We start from the raw sequence: 22,013 nt of genomic DNA on the forward strand, positions 1-22,013 counted from the left end.
CAAACCTATGGTATTGACTACACAAAGACCTTCTCACCATTTGCTAAGATAGGGTCAGTTCGTGTTGTGATCTCTCTTGCGGCTATGTATGATTGGCCGCTATATCAGCTTGATATCAAGAATGCCTTTTTGCATGGTGACTTACTCGAGGAGGTCTACATGGAGCAACCTCCAGGGTTTGTTGCTTAGGGGGAGGATGCCAAGGTGTGCAGACTAAGGAAGGCTATATATGGGCTTAAACAGTCTCATCGAGCATGGTTTTGTAGGTTCAGTGCCAAGTTGATCATTCTGTATTCAGTCATGACTCTCCGGGAGGAAAAATACTGTTGGTGGTGTATGTAGATGATATTGTTATTACCGGGAACAATAACATGGGTATTGGCAGGCTGAAGATTTATCTACAGGATCATTTTCAGACAAAGGATCTTGGTAAACTGAAATATTTCTTGGGGATAGAGGTAGCGAGATCTATGTATGGTATTAATCTGTGCCAGAGGAAATATGTGCTTGATTTGCTGGAAGAAACAGGCTTGTTGGGTGCTAAACCAACTGAAACACCTACAGACACAAATACTAGGCTAAGCAGTGATATGGGTGAAGTGTTTGAAGACCCTTGCAGATACCGACGACTTGTAGGTAAACTGAACTACCTAACCATTACTAGGCCAGACATCTCATTTGCGGTTAGTGTAGTAAGTCAGTTCATGCAAAAACCTCTGATTCCTCATTGGAATGTAGTTCTGAGAATTGTGTGGTATTTAAAAAGGGGCTCTTGGTTGCGATTTGATAAACAAAAGTGGCGGAAAACTTGAAATAGAAGGATATTCTAATGCTGATTGGGCCAGTTCAATGTTTGATAGGCGGTCTACCACATGCTATTGCACTTTCCTGGGGAGTGACCTGGTGACATGGAAAAGGAAGAAGTACACAGTCGTGGCAAGAAGTAGTGCAGAAGCAAAATATAGGGCTATGGCGCATACTGCTTGTGAATTAGTGTGGCTAAGGAACTTTCTACAAGAAGTAGGGTACAACATCAATACTCCAATGAAACTCTATTGTGGCAATTAGGCTGCATTTCATATTTCTTCTAATCCGGTGTTTCATGAAAGAACCAAGCACATTGAGGTTGACTGTCACTTTGTGAGGGAGAAGGTGCTGAATGGAGAGCTAGACACTGCATACGTTAATATAGGAAACAAGTGGGTAGACTTATTTACAAAAGGGTTGAGTTGGGGAAGAGTGGACTACATATGTAACAAGCTGGGATTATATGATATATATACTTACCAGCTTGACGGGGAGTGTTAGCGTAAGGGGTATTTTTGTCTTTATACTTATATTAATGTTGCTGATCTGTAATATTATGCTAGAACCAGTGCTCCTTCCTTAAATAAGGGCACATATGTGAAAAAAGGGTGCGGAATGAAGGGCAAATTTCAAAAATTTTTCCTACCTTCTCCCAACTGGGAATCATATTCCCTAAATTTAGAGAACTCCTGGGACGAAGATGGCTGAACAACTTTTCTTCTCTCTGGAGTTTTGAGATCTAATCTCTATATGCAGAAGACTTTCTTCTCTCTTGGAAAAACTTGGTTTGAAATCTGGTATATTCGAATTCAGCTTTCTCCTCCTTTCTTCTTGATTAAGAAATCCTCCTAATTAGGAGTTATTCCAATCCAAATCAATATTTGGATAGGGGATAATCTTAATCCTGTCTGCGGATTAAGTTAGTTTAATCCTGATCTTATCAGGAGGTTACCAGATTCAAATCTGATTTGAATTTGGTCTCCCAGAGTGGATAAGGTCATAAGCCCAATCCTTTTTACTAACATTAATCTCAGATTCGCCCCAGCTGATGGGTGATCATATCAGCCCAGCTCGTAATGGGCTTTTGGCCCATTAAGTGTTCAATGTTTAACTAGTTTCCAATATGCTGCCCAGTTGGGCTTTTTGTATGGCGTGGGACCCAAGCATTGATCGACATACTTGGTTATTTTGTATGAGAACTCGTGAAATTCTCAAACTTGTGAGACAATTCCATGAATTTGTTCTTACCCAATTTGATACAAGAATCAAGATATTTCGGTCCTATAATGCAAAATAATACTTTGAGATAAACCTCATTTCTTATCTCACTGACTTTGGGGTTATCCACTAGAGCTTTTGTGTTTGTATTCCACAACAATATGGAGTAGATGAGAGGAAGAATCGTCACATAGTTGAAGTTGCAAGGAGCATTTTATTTGCTTCACATGTTTCTACAAAGTTTTGGGGGGATGCTGTTCTCACAGCAACATACCTAATCAATCGTATGCCATCCAGAATTTTGGGCTTTAAGTCTCCTTTTAATCTTCTTTATCCAAATAAGGAGCTTTTTTCTCTTCCCTTCGGGTCTTTGGCTGCACATTCTATATCTATGTATGACTTGCCTTGACATTGCATATGCTGTTAGTTGCATTAGCCAGTTCATGCATGCCCCTAGAGATGCACATATGGCAGTAGCGGCGAGGATTTTATGTTACTTGAAGAGTACTCTAGGGAAATGTATTCTTTTTGCTAAACATGGCCACATGAAACTGGAAGCCTATACAGATGCTGACTGGGCAGGCAACATTGATGATAGGAGGTCGATTTTAGGGTACCATAGTATGGTGGCTGGTAACATTGTTTCTTGGAGAAGCAAGAATCAATCTGTGGTTGCTAGATCTTTAGCTAAGACTGAATATAGAGCTATGGCTCATGGAGTTTTTGAGTTGCTTTGGCTTTAATCCTTGATGGAGGAATTGGGTGTTGAGTATGACACACCACTGATGCTGTATTGCGACAATCAGGCCACCATTAACATTGTCCACAATCCTGTACAACATGAAAGAACAAAGCACATTGAAGTTTACAGGAATTTCATCAGAGAAAGAGTGGCTTCTGGAGAAGTTTGTCTACGCTTCATTATATCTAAAGAACAGCTAGCTGATATTCTTACCAAAAGAGTCTCCAAGGCCAAGCTACAACATGATTCAGGCAAGCTGGGCATGATTGACATCTATGCTCAGCTTGAGGGGGAGTGTAGAGAAGATGGGCTGAATGTCCCATAGCCCACAATTGTGTTATAATTTTATGTTTATGTTCTGTTTTATTAATGGGCCTATTAACTTTAGTTTCTCTTATGTTTAATTAGCAAGCCGCCCCACTAAGCACTTACTTGTAATTACTAAGGATTTACATGTAATTTCTGATTGTTAGTGATTATTCTTTAATGAAAAGGATTAGGGAAAGGAGAAGACGTACGGGTAACTCTTCTCTTTCACCCTTTTTTCTCAATGATTCCCTTCCTCTTATTCTCTTCTTGTTGTCTCCTTTTTAATCTGATTTCTTATTTCTTTTGGGACTGTTTTTCTTCTATTTAATTCTATAGAAGTCTTCACATTCAAGGTTTAAAATGTTGGTGTTGGTGAAAATATCAATCTTTCAAATATAGGTAACATGTCAGAAATGTTAGAACTATTGTGAAATTTTTCGACATGGTGGAAACATTACGAAATAGGCAAAAATCTAGAATGTTATTTTATGTAATGATAGAAGATGCATAGGTAGACTTTTAAATTATTGTCTTGTTTTAAATTATCAGAATTACATGATAGAGTGAGTTCAGGAATAATTCAAACTCATAGAAATTGCAAATGATTCTAATAGATCAACCAAGTAATCTATAATACAATAAAGCTAAGATTTAACTTCATGTTTCAAAAGATTTTTGAGCTGAAAAAAAGTAGTAATCATGTCCATTAAGTTGGCAGACACACTGTTACTCCACTTTATCTAAAATATTGTCATCAACTTATGTCATAATACTCTCTCTTGTACTCCACATAGCACTGGTAGCTTTCATTGGGGAATTTGTCGATTCCAGTAATATTTCATGTTGGTACCAATGGTAATGGAAATCTGTTTTGGGAATATTAGGAAAATTATTGGCATTTTAAACAATGTTCACAATTTGTTACCGACCCAGAATGCAGACTGTATATTTCCCCCCTGCAGCCTGTGTTTTTCACAGCATAAAACACTGATAGCTACAAATTTGCAGGTTCTTGTTGACAGGCTTTGTCCTAAGCAAATGGAGAATGACATTGAAGTACGGGGACCTCCTGTGACAAAGGCATTTGATCATCAGGGAAATCCTACTAAGGTGTTTTCTGTTTTCTGGTCTCACTGTTGGAGTTCTTTCTTGGAAATGTTCTTATTTAATAAGATGAAAGTCCTTGAAATATTGTCAGGGGTTGGAATGTAGAATAAATAAGATAACATCTCATAAATAGTTAAACCTGAAGCTTGTTGTGTTCGTGCACTATTTTATCTGTTTCAATTTTTATTATTTTTATTTTTCTCTTCATGTTATGTTCCTTGTAGATTTTACTGTGGCTATGGTCTTTTATTCTTATTACCCAATGTTGGCCCAAGCTATTTGTGGTCTTGGGAGGTAAGGGCTGGAAACAGTGGTCCCTTTTTTTGAAGATAAATAAAGAAAGTAATTTTATTTCTGAAGGAAAAACAATACATCATAACTTGGTGACAAGATGCCACCCCCACCAGATTACAGTAATGTAAGACCACAAAAAATCAAAAAACAACATTTCAGTATCAAAACAGATATTAGCATTCCTTTTAAGAATTCAGAGAAGTCCAAAAATCAGCTCCAAAGTTTTTTATCTGCAGTCCTTGAAACTCTGGAAGCAAAAGCACCCAACCAATAACTGTCGAACTAATAACAACTACCATCTCTTGCAAACTTTTCTTTTTCTCCTCGAAGATCCTTCTATTTCTTTCCTTCCATATTTCCGAGCAAACAGCAAAGGGAATACATGGCCAATGGATCTTAACTTTAACTCCACCTTGGATTCTTGGCGAACGACTAAAAATTTCAGCCGGATCTGCCAGAGTTCCTATCCACCTTGAATAACTTGAAGAAATTGGACCAAACTGGATATGAAAAGCTGCAATGAAGCAAAATGTGAGACACATCTTCCTCACCAGCACAACACAGCACACATCTACTTGAAAACTGCAGACCTCTGAGTTTTAGGTTACCCTGGGTTAGAATGCAACCTCTCACAATCAACCAAGCAAATGTTTCAGCCCTTGGTGGTACAGGCTTACCCCAAACACCCCTAGCTGGATCAGCTTCCACCTGATTTCTGATCAGTGCCGAGTACATAGACTTGCCTGTAAACTTCCCATCCTTACACTTTCCATAATCTGACATCTGTAACTGAGGGATTGATCTCCAAGGCCTGATGTTTTGCCAACAACTCCAAGCACTCCACCTCCCAATCAAACAGTTGTCTCCTGAGATTTGGCATCCAGACCACAGGACCATTTACTACTTTATACCAATCTGAAATTGGCACTCCTTTTTCTTTTTTTTTTTGATAATTGGAAATTGGCACTCCTTTCTTACTCAGATTATATAACCTTGGGCATAATTCAGAAAATTTCCCCACCCTCAACTAGTCATCTTCCCAAAACCTTATACTCGACCCACTTCCCACTTCCCATGTATAGAAAGGGGTCATCAAAGAGTTAAAAACTCATGATACCTTTCCATACACTAACTCCATACAAGTGTCTCACCTCCTTTGAATCCCACCCAAAGTTCATCACCCCATACTTACAAGCCACCACTCTTCTCCAAAGGGCCTCCCTTTCTCTTCCAAACCTCTAAACCCACTTCCCCAATAAAGCTTTGTTGAAGATTCCAACCCTTTTCACTCCTAAACCCTCACCTTTTTTGGATCTGCAGACAAACTCCCACTTAACCAAGTGTAACCTCTTTCTCTTAACCCTATCATTCCACAGAAATTCTCTCTCTAACCTTTCAATCTCTTCCGCCACAGCAGCTGGAGCTTTAAGTAAAGATAATTAGAAAACCGGCAAATTTGAGAGAACACTTTTTATCAATGTTAATTTCCAAGGATAGAAATTTCCCCTTCCACCCTGCCAGCCTTTGGTCAATTCTGTCCAAAACAGGTAGCCATGTAGAAACAGTGGTCCCTTAGCTAAAAGATTGCCTACTTAGCTTGTAAAGAGATACTTGATGATGTCCTTTTTGTGCTACTCTCATGTTTTTTATTTTCCATTTTCCTTTTTCCCTTAAGGAAATAGCTCATACATATTTTGATGGCTTGAAGAACACCTTACATGTTTGCGCCTACTGTGTCACTAGAAAAAGATTTTCCGTGATATCAATTTATACTCTTTGAGACATGATATTAATTAGCTTCTGTTGCTTTGTTTGTTATTTGTTGTCAGGCTGCTGAGGGTTTTGCCCGTAAATATGGTGCATCTTTGGATTCTTTGTTTAGAAAGGCAGATGGTAAGTTAGCATATTTACATATTCAATGTGCTTGTAGAAAGTTTTTTTTGTTTGCCATTAGGTGTGCTTATTAGAAGGAAAATGGAATTTAGATGGAAGGACTGATGATATGTTGTTTGAAATGGCAATCTGCATAAAGAAAGTAACTAAGGATGTCCTTGAAGAATCTAAAGGGAAAATGAAAAGTGTTAAAAGAAACTTGGTGGTGGAATGAAGTTGTTCAAAATATAATCAGATTAAAAATGCAAAGAAATTGGGAAAAAATAAAAGCATAATAAAGGAAGTTAAAAAGAATGCAGGTTGAGTTAAATTTTGGACATATGATGGGATTTATTATAAACTAGGCACTAAAGAGGGAGAAAATGGGATTTATAAACTAGAAAAAAGTGGGAGAAAATGAAATTCTGTTATTGATAACAAAAGCGGGAGAAAATAAAGGCCAAGATTTAAAGCACGTTATGTGCATAAAAGAGGAAAATTTATGAGTTTTAGTATATGAGAAAATCAATCAAAGATTGACAAACTATTTTGAAAATTTGTTAGATGAACAATATGTTAAGGATTCTAATGGAGGAGAGATTTGTAATACTAATAGTGCTAAAAATAACATGTACCTTCATAAAAATTAGAACTGATGAAGTAAAATAGGTGCTAGGACTCAATTGGATTGCAATAGAAGTGCGGAAAGGTATGCTTATTATGGCTAAGTAAGCTATTTAACAAGATAAATGACAGGAAAGACAATGCCTAATGAATGAAGTGGGAGGTGAGTGGTGGTAGCACTTAGTGAAGTTGTATGTCGCATAATTGCTGCAAATAAGGAGGCCTAATTGGTGTCTCTATCTTAATATTTGTGTCCTCTATCTTGGCTGCAATGAGATGGCTCTTTACCCCATGCGTGGTTTAAAGTATCGATACACCAAAATGTATTAGCAGGGGTGTATCGATACATTTTACCCGATGCGTTTTATTTATTTTTAGTTTTTTTTTTTCCAAACTTCCTTTTATGCATATTTTTACATTCTTTAATGAATAAAAGAATTGATTTCCTGAAAACACCTAAATAGGTGTATCGGAAATCCAACAATACGATACAATCGGGGCATATCGAATCGATACTATGAACCTTGGTTTCTCGTGTTTGGGAGTGGTTTTCTTCTCTCTATGGATGTAGGTAGGCACCCCTCTTGTGTTGCCAGCCTCTTTGATGCTAACTTCCTTTGATAGCTAGAAAAGAGGGGTAAAACAATGTGGAGAGGTACAAAAGTAGATAGTTTGGGCAATTTGGGAGGAAAGTGTTTTCTTGGTAGAAAAGTTGCTGAATAGAAGAGAGAAGAGAAGATTTGAAGTCAAAAAGATGGGCTGGTGGCGCCAATATTTCTATTTATAATAGGGCGGCAAAACAAAAGAGATAAGAATATGCCGTAAGTGATGTAATCTCTTAATGAAAATGTTTGCAAGTTGCTCTTCAGAACTAACATAGGGTGTACATACTTCTCTGCAAACATGTTTCTTCCTAATAAAGTGCTTATCCACCTCAATGTGTTTAGTCCTATCATGAAGAACAAGATTAGCCGCAATGTTGATAGATGCCTTGTTATCACAATATAAGGACATGGGATTATCCACAGTAAATCCCAGTTCTCCGAACAAATTCGCAATCCACATGATCTTAGCCACTCCATGAGACATAGCCCGGTATTCAACTTCAACACTAGACTTGGCCACGACAGTTTGTTTCTTGCTTTTCCATGTAACTAGATTCCCTCCCACAAAGGTACAATAGCCATTGATGGATTTTTTGTCATCAACATATCTAGCCCAATCTGCATCTGTATATACCTCAACCTTCTAATGTCCATGTTTCTGGAACAACAACCCAACACCTAGAAATTTCTTAAGATATTTGAGGACCCTTTCAGTAGGTTCCAAGTGAACAACCTTGGGACATTGCATGAATTGGCTAAGAACCCCTATAACATAAGCAATATCCGGGCGTGTCATGGATAAATACAAGAGTCTTCCCACCGGTCTCTGAAATTGCTACACATCTTCGATAGCTTCACCTTGACAATCACCTAACTTATGGTTTGGATCAATAGTAGATTCGACTGGTTTCACCCCTAGCTTGCCAGAATCTTGCAACAAATCTAGGATGTATTTCCTTTGGGAAATGAAGATACCCTTTTGTGAATGAGCAACTTCAATCCCAAGAAAATACTGTAAGGGACCTAGATCTTTCACCTCAAAGCGAGTAGCAAGAAACTTCTTTAACTTCTGAATTTTAGTTTCCCAATCACCAGTGATCACTATGTCATCAACATATAAATTAGAGCTGCAATCTTTTCTTCCCCTCTCTTCACAAACAGGGTGTGATCAGATTGGCATTGCTTGTAGTCAATTTGTTGTATTGCTAAATGAAACATGCTAAATCAGGCTCTTGGTGACTGCTTTAGGCCGTACAAGGACTTCTTTAGTTTGCACACCTTTTTTCATTGCCTTGAGCATGGAAGCCAAGAGGTTGTACCATGTACACCTCTTCTTCAAGATCACCATTAAGAAATGCATTTTTTATGTCCAACTAGTGAAGCTCCCAATCAAGATTAGTAGCAAGGGAGAAAAGGACCTTGATAGAGTTCATCTTCGCCATTGGAGCAAATGTTTCTGCATAATCCACTCCACACACCTGAGTAAATCCTTTTGCTACTAACTGAGCTTTATATCTTTCTATTGTACCATCAACTCTATGCTTTACTGTAAAAACCCACTTAATCCTATTGGTTCTTTTCCTTTAGGAAGATTTACCGATTCCCATGTGCCATTTTTGTGTAAGGCATTGATTTTCTCTTTCATTGCATTTGTCCATTCAGGAACTAAGAGGGCTTCTGCCACACTTTTGGGAATAGGAGCACTGTCAATAGAAGAGAGTAAAACACGAAAAGGGGGTGAGATGTTCTCATAAGAGACAAAATGGGAAATAGGGTGTTTAGTAGTACAAGACGTAATAGCTTTCCTTTGTGCAATGGGAAGGTTTAGGTCATCAACAATAGAAGCATCAATGTCAATGGGATCAATCATATCAATGGGAACAAGAGTACCTGGCTGAATAGGATTTGCCCTTGGGAGTCCAATGGCATTGGCGGTATAGCATCCGGGTGCTCCACATTTCTTGAACTCGGTTGGCTCTTGTGTCAACAAAAGAAAACACGAAACAGGGGAGGATCAGGAATAGAAGGAAGGTGAACCTGAGCATGTTTCTCCTCAACCCTAATACACTCTCCCTGAGGAGAAACGGAGAAGTAAGGGTCACTATGGAAGTAAAAAATTGAGTGACAACTATGTTGAAGGGATCCCTTTTGTTGAGGTGTTCGAGCACAAGAGCTATGGTGAAGGGATCCACTTGAAGCAAAAAATTTTGTGAGGTCACTAAGGAAGTATTTTTTGGCATTGTCAGGTTGGAAGATTTGGATCTCGGTTTGAAATTGAGTAAAAACTATTTGTTGAAGTTCTTTTACTATTTTGGGTACTTCTTCTCTTGATTGCATTGGATACACCCATGTATACTTGGAACAGTCATCAATGAGTGTAATAAAGTATTTATAGCTAGTCTCAGAAGGCAAAGTAATAGGGCCCCAAACATCAGAATAAACAATATGAAAAGGAAATTTAGATCTATTATTTCTAATGGAAAATGAGTTCTACATTGTTTGCTCAACCGACAAGTTTGACACATAAAATCAGACATCGACATTGACTTAAATAGCTCAGGAAGCAACACTTTTAACGACTTAAAAGACAAATGACCAAGGCGACTGTGCCACAAAATAATTTGATTCTTACTAGACTGAATCTTTGACTCTGCGACTACAAGACCAGCGTTATTCTCCAGCATGTAAAGCCCATCTACCATCTAGTGTCTACCAATCATCTTCCCCGAGGCAAAATCCTTTACAACACAAGTAGGGAAGATGGTTACTGAACAATTGAAATAATTTATTATACTATTAACAAAAAACAGGTTGGTAGGCATTTTTGGAACATGTAGAACATTATAAAGGTCGATTCAAAAAGGAAGAGAGACAGTTCCTTGACTAGCTATGGTGGAAAAAGAGCCACAAGCTAGTCTATCCCTACCAGAGAGGAGATGATAGGACTGAAAGCAATTTGACTTACCAGTCATATGATTTGAAGCTCCTGAATCAATTACCCAAGGAGAGTCAAGGGAATCATAAGTCACATGGAAAGCCATTACAGAATTACCTGATGTAGACTCAAAGGAAGTGGATGGGGTGGGGGCAGAGTTATCCATTTGATGATTGCCCTACCGTATAACTCTAAATGGTCATGGAAGGAATTGATAATATCTTCCTTGGGATCAGAACCAGAAACATGTTGATGATTCACAATAGGTAACAAAGTTTATTTGCTGCACTAGATTTCTTTGGACCCTGCTGCCCTGTCTTCTTATTTTGGTTTGAACCAGATTTCTTGTTTAACTCTTGAGCCCATTTTGGTTTCCCATGAAGCTCGCAACAAGCGTTATGAGTATGCCTTAGACTTCTGACAGAGTGCACCATAACTTATCTTCGTCATCCACTTTCTTCTGAAACTCCCCCTTCTTAAATAAATTTCCACCACCTTTACCTGTGCCATTTTTTGCCCCCTAGGCCATTGACTTCTTGGACTGATAGAAGGTCCTTACTTCTTAGGATTAACTCAAATAGATTCGTATGCAAGATTCAGTCCCAAGAGAAAGGCAAACACCCGTTGCTGTGAGACAAGTTTCTTGTAGTCTTGTGCATCCTCATCACACTTCCATTTCATATTCTGATAATGTTCCAACTCTTTCCAAATGGATGTCAAGTCAGAATAATACACATAAAGACTTCTCTCCCCCTGTTTACAAGTATATGATGCTGCCTGCAACTGATAAATTTTGGCATAGTGCCACTGTTCAGAATAGGTAGACTTGGCTTGCTCCTAGATTTCACAGGCAGTCTTTGCCCACATGAAATTCCTTCTCACTTTAATTTTCCCATTGCATATATAGCTTAATCCCCTTTGACCCCTCTAAATGGTTAAGCCCATCAAAGGGAATAGCAACCATGGGAAAATTCAAATCGATTCCCCAACTGTAAATAGGAGCTACACCAGAAGTGGCAGAGTCCTCAGAAGCCATACCCATAACAAAAAAGTTTAAACTCTGTTCTTACTCCAAAACACACAGTCCAGCACGAAAGGGGAACAAAGAACTGATAATTTTCTTCAGTTCAGACACAGTACAATTACTGGAAAAAAATATACAGCTTCAGATAGCAATAAAATAATCACCACAATTACTTCTGAAACAAAAAACTGGACCTGCGTCCATCAAGGTGTTACCTAACTGCTGTTATAGCGGGCACAAGTCATCTTTGACCTACAAATATGCTCCAAGAAAGGATCACACGATCCACAGAAAATAAAAAACAGGGCCTAAACCCTTCACATCAGTTGTACGAACCTATTGCAGGTTTTTTCTTGGTACATGACCAAGAACAATGAAGAAAAAGGCCAAAGAGGACTCTCAAACCTGCTCGATCTGTATTCTCAAGTTCTTTGAGAGAAAAAAAACCAAAAAAGGAAACTGAAACTCGATCTGTTCTGTTCTTTTGGATTATCAGATCTGCTCTGGTACCATGTTTTCTTGGTAGAAAAGTTGCTGAATAGAAGAGAGAAGGAAGAGAAGAGAAGATTTGGAGTAAAAAAGATGGGCCGGCGGCGTCGATATTTCTATTTATATTAGGGCGACAAAATAGAAGAGTAAAAAAACAACAATGCCCTGGTAGTTGACTACTAGGAAATCTCTTCAACTAGTAGATGACTGCTAGGAACAGTCTTTGTCTAGTAGTTGACTTTTAGGAATAGTATACTGCTAGTATTTGACTACTAGCAACAGTGTATATTATTTCAACAGAAAGAAACAACCAAATTGTTCTATGATGGGCAAAATCAAGGGAGGAACCAATTGAGATTATTTCTTTTAGGGTTGTACTTTGGTTAAAAATCTTGGACATGTTCAAGATACCTTTGATGATATTATAAGGAGTTGGAATGCAGCAGCGATTGCATCTTCCTTAAAGACTACCACTCAGGAGGCTTGGTCCCCTTCAGCTTGTCAAAGACTTGAACTAAACTTTAATGGAAGTTACTTTGGTAATTCGGGTCCCTCTAACATAGGTGGTGTGATAAGGGATGGTGAAAGGAAAATCGTGGTACTATATTCTGGCCCATAGGAGAAGGTGATTCTCTATGAGCTGACATCTTAGCATTCCTTCAGGGACTATAGTGCTGGGATTTCAACAGATTGAGATGGAAGGGGACTTGGAATTGGTGATAGGATGGATTCAAACAGGCATTTTGGGGTTTGAACACAGAAGGCAAGTCTGAGGGAGATTAGAAGCCTATCAAGAGAAATAGGTGTAACCGTTAGATGGGTCAGGAGATCAGAAAACTGCTTGACTAATACAGTAGCCAATCACTGAATAACTAGGGGTGAACGTTTTTGGGCTGAATTGTAAATTTGAGAACATGTGGAGTCATCTTCCCCATTTTTGGGGACAGGATGACTGTACTTTTTTTTTTCTTAATTAAAATTTACTGTTTCCAATAAAAGAACTCATGAGCCATACTATGAAGCTTTAGGATAGAATAATTTAGCAAAGTTTACAACATGAAACATTTATATCAGAAAACCAATTTGGGCTTATGCCAGGAAAGATCAACCATGGAAACTATCTTTTTTTTTTTTTTTTGTAATGATTGGTAGAAAAGTTAAGAGAGAAAAAGGGTGATCTTCATAAAGTGTTCATTGATCTAGAGCAGTGATTTACAAGGCATGGGAGGTGCACGCCTGGAGGTGCCTCCAAATGAGGCACACCCAAAATGCCTAGAGGCGTTGATACCTTTGAGGTGTATGCCTCATATGCCTTTTTCATGAGGTGTATGCCTCATGTGCCTCACACACACCTCATATAAAAAGATATAAAAAAATAAAAAAGAAGGGAAAATAAAGGAAAGGAAAAGAAAGAAAGAGAAGAAAAAAAGATAAATGAAAGAAAAGGGAAGGAAAGAGGAGGGGAAAGTTCAGCTAGTGTTATGCATCTTCGTTCTTCTTAATATAAAAGATTTTTATTAAAAATAAAGAAAAATGAGATCCTCCTTCCTCTTCTTCCTCCTCCTTCCCCTCCTTCCTTCTCATCCTCCTCCTCTTAAGGAGGCTTATGCCCCTTACATTCTGAACTATGCCGAACGCCTCTAGTAGTGGATGCCTTGTGTCAAGCCTCCACGTTTTAAAACATTGATCTAGAAAAAGCATACGATAGAGTTTCTAGAGAGATAATATAGCGGGTTTTGGAAAAAAAGGGTTTCAAATAGGTAGATGGACGTAATAAGGATATGTATGAGGGTGCAACTAATGTTAGAACACCTATAGAGGAGTCACTGTATTTTACAGTTAGATGGGTCTTCACTAAGGTTTGACGCTTGGCCTTTATTTATTTGCATTGGTCATAGATGAATTGACTAAACATATTCAGGAGGAGGTTCCATAGTGCATGTTGTTTGTTGATGGCATTGTTTGAATTGATGATACTAATGTAGGATTAACTGCAAAATTAAGCTCATGGACAAATGCCTAAACAAATGGTTTTAAAATAAGTAGGACTAAAACAAAATATATGATATGTCAATTTAATAAGTAATGCAAAATTGCAAATCGGGGTACTCTTAGGACTCGAGACGAAGAGATAACTCAGTATACCCTTTTCTGGTACCTTGGTTCGATAATTCATAACAAGGAAGACATTGAGGAGGATATAGCAATAGAGTTAGAATAGAATGTCAAAATGGAGGGGTGCATTCAGAGTTTTATGTGATAGGTGAATACCACTTAAGATTAATAGGAGAATTTAAAATAGTTGCAAGGCCAATTATGTTGTATGGAACAAAGTGTTGGACAGTCAAGAAACAACATGTCCAAAAAATGAGTGTGGAAGAAACAAGTATGCTGAGATGTACGAGTGGAAAAACTAGAAAGGATAGGATAAGAAATGAAGTCATTTGAAGGAACCTAGGAGTAACTTCAATAAGTGATAAATTGGGAGAAAGAAGACTAAGATGGTTCGGTCCATGGTTTAAAATGTCCCTAAATTCCCTAATATTTCCACAACATTTCCATTTCATTGGTTAGCGACACAAAATTTTATTGGAATCGACATATTCCCCAATGAACACTACCAACACTATGTGGAGTGCAAGAGATAGTATCCACGACATATTTCAATTTCCATTTCCATGGGTAGCAAAACGAAATTTTATTGGAATCGACTATTCCCTAATGAACAGTACCAACACTATGCGGAGTACAAGAGATAGTATTATAACATAAGTTGGTGACAATATTGTAGATATGTGGAGTAATAATGTTATTGCCCACCTAATATACATAATTACCACTTTGAGCAAGGTCAATATTCATTTCAAACATAAAGTTAAATATTAATTTTTGTTTGTGTAATAGATTATTTGGTTGATCTATTAGAACCATTTACATTTTTTGAGTTTAAATTTTGCTTTAATTCATTTAATCAAAAGTTTTGAATCTTAAGGTTTACAGGACAACTTCAAAACGTATTCTTTTTTATATAACCTTAGTCTCTTAGTTTTGTTTAATGATTCAGAACAAGATGATATTTTAAAAAGGTGTGCCTATGCTTCTTTTATCATTTCATAAAATATCATTCTATAATTTTGCATATTTTACAATGCTTCCACCATGTCTATAATTTTTACAATATTTCCAACATTTCTGACATGTTTCCTATATTTGGATGGCCTACATTTCCATTGACACAGACATTTTTAGCCTACTTCGTTCACGTGCATAAAAGACCATCAACAACACCCATTAAGGGGCTAGAAGGGTTAAGGGTAGACCAAATGATTTAAGCGCCAATAATTTAACAATGGATATGGCATTAAACAATAATGGAGTGGTGAAACTGGATTCGTGTAGGTGACCTCATATTGTTGGGATAAGGCTTTGATGATGATGATGAATTGCATCAATCTTACTGAGGGGTATTTTATGGGATTTTAATGAATTTCTAACCTGAGGTGGTAAAGAGCCATTGCTTTTTTGTTTTTTGGAAGGTAAAGTATTGTATTAGAAAAAAGGAAGAACCCATGTATAATGAGGACCTGTACAATGGGAAGAAACAAGAAAACATTATTTAGTTAGATTGGTCTTGCTAGTTACATGAATCTGATCATTTGTTTTCTCTTTTTTGAACATGAAAAAATTATGAATTAAATCTTTATGAGACTCCAACTTTATTGTTATATCCCAGTGCCTTGCCATACACCCAGTGGGTCACTTTCCCAGGGCTCTCCCAGCCTTATGACTTGTTGAGTTCATTGAAGTCAAAATTCAAACATGATATATTTTTTTTAAAATTATATATGTTTAAGAAAAATATTCTTGTTTATGATATTTACTTGTTTCTATCCTTTGTAATAAAATATTCTTGTTTATGAAAAAAATCATATATGTTATGGATTGTGGAAAGTAGGGAAAATGCTTGTTTTTTTTTTATGATATGCCACTTGTTACATATACATTGATTATATTTATTTTTTCCATATACACACACACAGACACTAGGGTTATTGGTGTTATATATTCAATTTTTCTGTATTTTTGTTCTGAAATTTTGTTACAGGTAAGACAGAATATGTATATATTCGTGTGAAGGAGTGTGCCTGTATTGCTTTAGAGGTTCATTCTTATCCCTCTTTCTATCCATGACCCTATCAACAGAATATTATTAATTTGGATTTTGGAGAAAGCAATGAATACATGATAGTCATACAGATTTGATAAAGACATGCAAGATGATAGCAATAGTCAATGTCTTGCTGGTATTCCAGCCTCCAGAAACTCACCAGAATCATTAAAGAAACAATGCCTAGTCTGGAATGTATAGGTCCAACATTAATTCATCTCTGCACCTCCCAAATAGCTTTAATTGCTAAAAGACAAAGCAATAAGTCATTCAGTTTATGCAGTTCAACTTTTTTTTTTTCTTTTTTGATCTTTATCCAGTTCAGCTTTTATCAAACAGCCCGTAACAAGATACGTGCTGATATTGGTATTATGAATGTGGTCCAGTTTTTAGCTCTTAACGAGTTTTCTAATTTTAATCACTTCCAACTTTTGGTTTAAACTTGTGTTAGATTTAATCAGTCTTTTGTATTTGCTGAGTTGTTCTTTTCTGTATCAGCTTAGCTTTTGAGTAAGGGTGATGCCTCATCATCCTTTCGCTTTTTGTATTACATTTCTATTTTGATGCATTTTCTTTGATTTACTGTGGAAGAAAGTTCTTGTATGTTGATACTTGAGCAATGGAGTATCCATGAAGTTGGGGGATAGGGAACTGTAGGAGTCAATTCATAATAACAACTCACAATTCAGGGAAGGGTATAATCAAGTTGATGTTGCTGTTGATACTTTATTACATGGGTGTATATAGGAAATTCTGTTGATATGGAGAGTAAAGGGGGGGGGGGGGTGGAATAAGTAAAAGCTTTTTTTTTTTTGATCAACAACACCAAATTTTATTTATCTGAGCTTAAAAAAACAGTTTAAGGTTCATGAGAGATAAAACCTCTTATCTCTCCCCCAAGAAGCCCCAATTTTCTTACAATTGTGCCCAAATAACAAGTCTCTCTCCACCCCTTGCATAGCTATTGTATTAGCTTTAGCATTTGCACTCCGCTTGACCCACCCTCCTTACTTCCATATCTCTAGTTAGCCACCTGAATTTCTTCCTATCATTATACATCCACATTTTCATTCCCTCATCCTGTAGCCAGTTGATCACCAGTTTTGAGTCTCCCTCAACACTTAATTTGCTGATGCTCATTGTTTTTTCCCTAATAAGTAAAAGCTGTTCATCAAGATAGAGTAAGATGCCTCAAGCTTTGGTAAAAAGAGTTGAAAAGATAATGAGAGATTTCTTTTGGGAGCCTGGTGAAGGGAAGAAAGATCATTTGGTTTGATGGGATAAGATGATGCAACTGAAGGTTGAAGGGGGTCTGGGCATTGGAAATGTTAAGTTGAAGAATTCGGCCTTGTTGAGTAAATGGCCTTGGAGATTTCCTAAAGAAAATGAGAGGCTTTGGATTAGAGTTATTTCAAGTATTCATGGGCTGTCAAACAATGGTTGAGATGTGGGCTGCTTACAATAGAGCTACTCTGGCTGCTCCTTGGAAGGCTATTGTAGAAGTTCAAGACTGCTATCAGCCTTGAACCCTAATAGATTTCAGGTTCTAAAATAGAAGGAAAATGTAGAGAAGAGAAGAGGAAGAGAAGAGAGAACTGTAGAACACAAAGGGTTGAAAGGAGGGACAGAATCTGAATGTTCTTCTTCTGTCACTTCTGTTTAGTATTTATAGATTATGCTCATTACATGGAAAGGACATATCTGCCCTTAGCATTTACATAACAAATAGAACAAATTAAAACTGAAATAACCGACTGACCACCAGCTAACCCCAGGATGACTAGAACACATTCTACCCTATGAACACAGTGGGACCATAGCTGTGGGGCCCACATCAGTGTTCTCTACACTCCCCCTCAAGTTGGGAATAAATGTTTATCATTCCCAACTTGGATAGATCCGCCTCTAGCTTCTTCCTTGGTACAACTTTGGTGAGGATATCTGCTAGCTGCATGTTGGATGTGATGTACGGGAGACACACTTCTTGTGATGAAAGCCTCTCTTGTATAAAATGTCGATCAACTTCAATATGTTTAGTTCTGTCATGCTGCACCGGATTGTGCGCTTTATTAATAGCCGCTTGATTATAACAATACAACATCAGGGGCTTCTCATACTCATCACCCAACTCCTCAAGTAGTGATCTCAGCCATAGAATTTCAGCCACTCCGTTAGCCATTGACCTGTATTCAGCTTCAGCACTAGATCGGGAGACAACACTTTGTTTTTTACTCCTCCAAGAAACAAGGTTACCTCCCACAAGGGCACAATATCCAAAGGTAGACCTTCTATTATCAACACTCCAAGCCCAATCGACATCCGTATAGACCTCCACCTTCTTGTGGTCATTGTTCTTGAACAGTATACCTCTACCTGGGCATCTCCTTCAAGTATGCTAATATTCTTTCTGCTGCAAGAAGATGCGTGGTTCTAGGAGAATGCATGTACTGACAACACTAATTGCATAACTGATATCTAGCCGAGTGAGGCAGAGATATAGGAGCTTTCCCACTAATTGCTGGAACATAACTTTGTCTTCAAGAGGCTCCCCATTCTCTGCACTAATCCTGTGGTTCTGTTCAATGGGTGTATCCGCAGGCTTGACACCTAACTTTCCAGTTTCCGCCAACAGATCTAGAACATATTTCCTCTGAGAGACAAAGATCCCCTGTTTAGATCTAGCAAGCTCAATACCCAAAAAATACCGTAGTGCACCAAGATCTTTCACCTCAAACTCTTGATGAAGGAGCTGTTTGAGGGACTCAATCTCATGGCTATCATTTCTTGTCACCACAATATCATCAACATATACTGCAAGTAGTGTCAGAGAGGACTCCACCCTCTTGATGAACAGTGTATGATTTGACTGGGCCTGTACATAACCGAACTTCCCAAGGGCTAGTTTGAATCTATCAAACCAAGCTCTAGGTGACTGCTTCAAACCATACAATGCCTTATTGAGCCGACAAACCTTCTTACCTGTCTCTGTATCATAGAATCCAGGAGGCAACCGCATGTAAACCTCTTCCTACAGGTTTCCATTCAGAAAAGCATTTTTAACGTCCATTTGGTACAAAGGCCAAGTGTGGCTTGTTGCAAGAGATAATAGAACTCGAATGATGGTCATCTTGGCTGTCGGGGCAAAGGTCTCCATGTAATCTATACCATTAGTCTGGGTGAACCCTTTTGCAACTAGCCGAGCTTTGTACCTCTCAATGGAGCCATCCGCATTGTGCTTCACAGTAAATACCCATCTGCATCCAACTGGTTTCTTTCCTTTGGGCAGATCAACTAGCTCCCATGTATTCTTTTTCAACAGGGCATCCATTTCAACTTGCATTGCTTCTTTCCACTCCGGGACTGATAGGGCTTCTTACACTATTCTTGGAATAGGGACATTGGCAACGAAAGTAAGATAGGGCCTGTAGGAGGGGGATAGGCGATCATAGGATAAAAACTAGGAAATGTAGTGGGCTGTAGATGTGGTACAATGCCGTTTCCCTTTACGAACGGTAATGGGAAGATCAAGGTCGTCTGCAGGGGGTGAGGTGGCAACAGTGGAAGGAGTCTGTGGGCCCTGGGATTGTAATTACCTGGACTAGGAGCCACAGAAGAGGTTGGAGCTAGCTTGGACTACTGATGGCCGGGATCAACCTGCTTGCATCACCTGTGTTAGACTCTCAACTCCTGATCCCTCTGACCACCCTCACTATTGCAGCCCTCATCACCCAATGGAATAGGTAAGGGAAAAACCCCAAAAGTATTAACCTTACCCTCATTGCGCTCCCCCTGAAGAAAAGGACCGAAATCCCCACTCTCACTGCTCTTCCCCTGAGGAGAAACCCGAGAATAATAGGGTGTCTCCTCAAAGAAAGTGACATCCATGGAGACAAACTTCATCCCTGAGACAGGATCATAGCAACAATAACCCTTTTGAGTTTGTGCATAACCAAAAAAGATGCATTTGGAGGCCTTTGGTTCAAATTTGGAGTGATGGGGTCCGAGAAGCTGAACAAAACATGTGCAACCAAATGTTTTAAGGGGAACAGTAAACAACTCCTCATTTGGGTATAGAAGGGAAAAAGGAGATTTCATATCAAGAACCCGATTAATAGGATATACTTCTAGCCACCTCCAAGATGTGCCTATTCTTCCTTTTTGCACCCCCATTCTGCTGAGGTGTATGAGGGCAAGTGCTCTGGTGGATAACCCCATGATTAAGAAGGTAAGAGGCCAATGGCTTAGCAAAGTATTCCTTTGCATTATTAGATCTAAGAACTTTGATCTTGGCATCAAACTAGGTTAGGATCATTTGGTGGAAGTTTTGGGTCAGGATTGGAACCTCATCTCGTGAATGCATAAGATAAACCCAAGAAAACCGAGTATGGTCATCAACAAATAACAAAAAATATCTGTACCCACCCATAGAAGGGATGTGATATGGCCCTCCAACATCAGTATGCACAATATCGAAAGAACTATTACTCCTTTTATTACTCAATGAATAAGATTTTCTACAATGTTTAGCAAACTCACAACTTTCACCTTTCAATTGGGACAACTCAACAGACTCAAAGAAAGTAGGAAACAAACTCTTTAAGGATCGAAAAGGCAAATGACCCAATCGGTTATGCCAAAGCATAACCAGACTCACAATTTGAGAAACAAGTGACTTCTTATCCACTGACTCTTCATAACGAGAACTCTCCCCGAGCAGATATATCCCATTCGTCTCACGGCCAGTCCCAATCACCTTCTTCGTCTCTAAGTCCTGAAAAACACATCAATCAGGGAAGAAAGCTACTGAGTTGTTCAAATGTTTGGTAATACTACTAACTGAAAGAAGGTTAGTATCAAGCTTAGGAACATACAAGACAGAAGGCAAGGAGATAGTATCTGACTGCTTGATGTCACCCTTGCCAGAAATGGGGACAAGAGAACCATTAGCAATAGATACTTTATCCCAGTAGAAGACAAATGATAAGTGGTAAACAATGAAGGCAAGCTAGTCATATGGTCGGATGCATCTGAATCTATTACCCAACAGGGTTCAATAGTACCTGGAGCTTAGGCATGGTAGGCTAAGGCTCGAGTACCTGAATGTGCGAAAGCAGATGTGGCAGGGGCTAATGGTGTCTGCGGTGGCTGAGATGAGTTCCCAACTTCCTTTTCCAATTGTATTAAAGCAGCCCGAACTGCAGCTAAGGTCTCTAAAGGTGTGCCTCTTGTGCCAGACGAGGATGCTGAATCAGTGTTCACGGCCACATGAGCATTGCCCTTCTTGCTTCTCAGCTTTGTCGGGACCAAATGAGGATGCAATTTCCAACATGTTTCTTTTGTGTGTTTGGGTTTTCTTACAATGCTCACATATCACATCTCTTTTATCTTCCTTCTTCCTGTCCCTTTCTGAATCACCTCCTGATTTGGGTTTAACAGCTACAAGTGCTGGTGTAAGAGGCTGAGGTTGCATCATGACTTTCCTCCTGGTCTCTTCACTATGCACTAAGGAGTATGCCTGAGAGAGAGTCACACTATCTCTGGTCAATATCTGTTGCCGCACAATATCATACTTTGAATTCAAACCTGCCAGAAACTCAAACACCCTGTTTGTCTCGATTTGCTTTCTATGGGTCTGTGCATCTTTGAGACTCTCCCACTCAAGAGTCTCTAAGTTATTAATCTCATGCCACAGGGACTTCAAGGTAGAGAAGTAGACCGAAACCGGTTTCTCTCCTTGTTTAAGAGTGTTCACTTCACATTTCAATTCATAAGCTCTGGCAACATTAAGGGGTTGGGAATAAACTTCTTTCATTACATCC

At 38.5% G+C, this 22,013-nt stretch overlaps 1 protein-coding gene across 2 annotated transcripts in view; it reads left to right on the forward strand.

The window, feature by feature from the left end:
- EDD1 (glycine-tRNA ligase) overlaps positions 1–22,013 on the forward strand; it is a 184,129-nt gene that overhangs the window by 47,374 nt on the left and 114,742 nt on the right. For both annotated transcript variants that reach the window (XM_088962478.1, XM_088962477.1), the window contains exons 15-17: positions 4,085–4,186; positions 6,307–6,370; positions 16,132–16,187. In XM_088962478.1, coding sequence (XP_088818604.1) covers positions 4,085–4,186; positions 6,307–6,370; positions 16,132–16,187 — 222 coding nt within the window. The remainder of the gene's footprint in view (positions 1–4,084; positions 4,187–6,306; positions 6,371–16,131; positions 16,188–22,013) is intronic.

This window comes from Nelumbo lutea, chromosome 1 (genome assembly GCF_056320005.1).
Source record: "Nelumbo lutea isolate HS-2025 chromosome 1, American lotus-T2T, whole genome shotgun sequence".
Lineage (NCBI taxonomy): Eukaryota > Viridiplantae > Streptophyta > Magnoliopsida > Proteales > Nelumbonaceae > Nelumbo > Nelumbo lutea.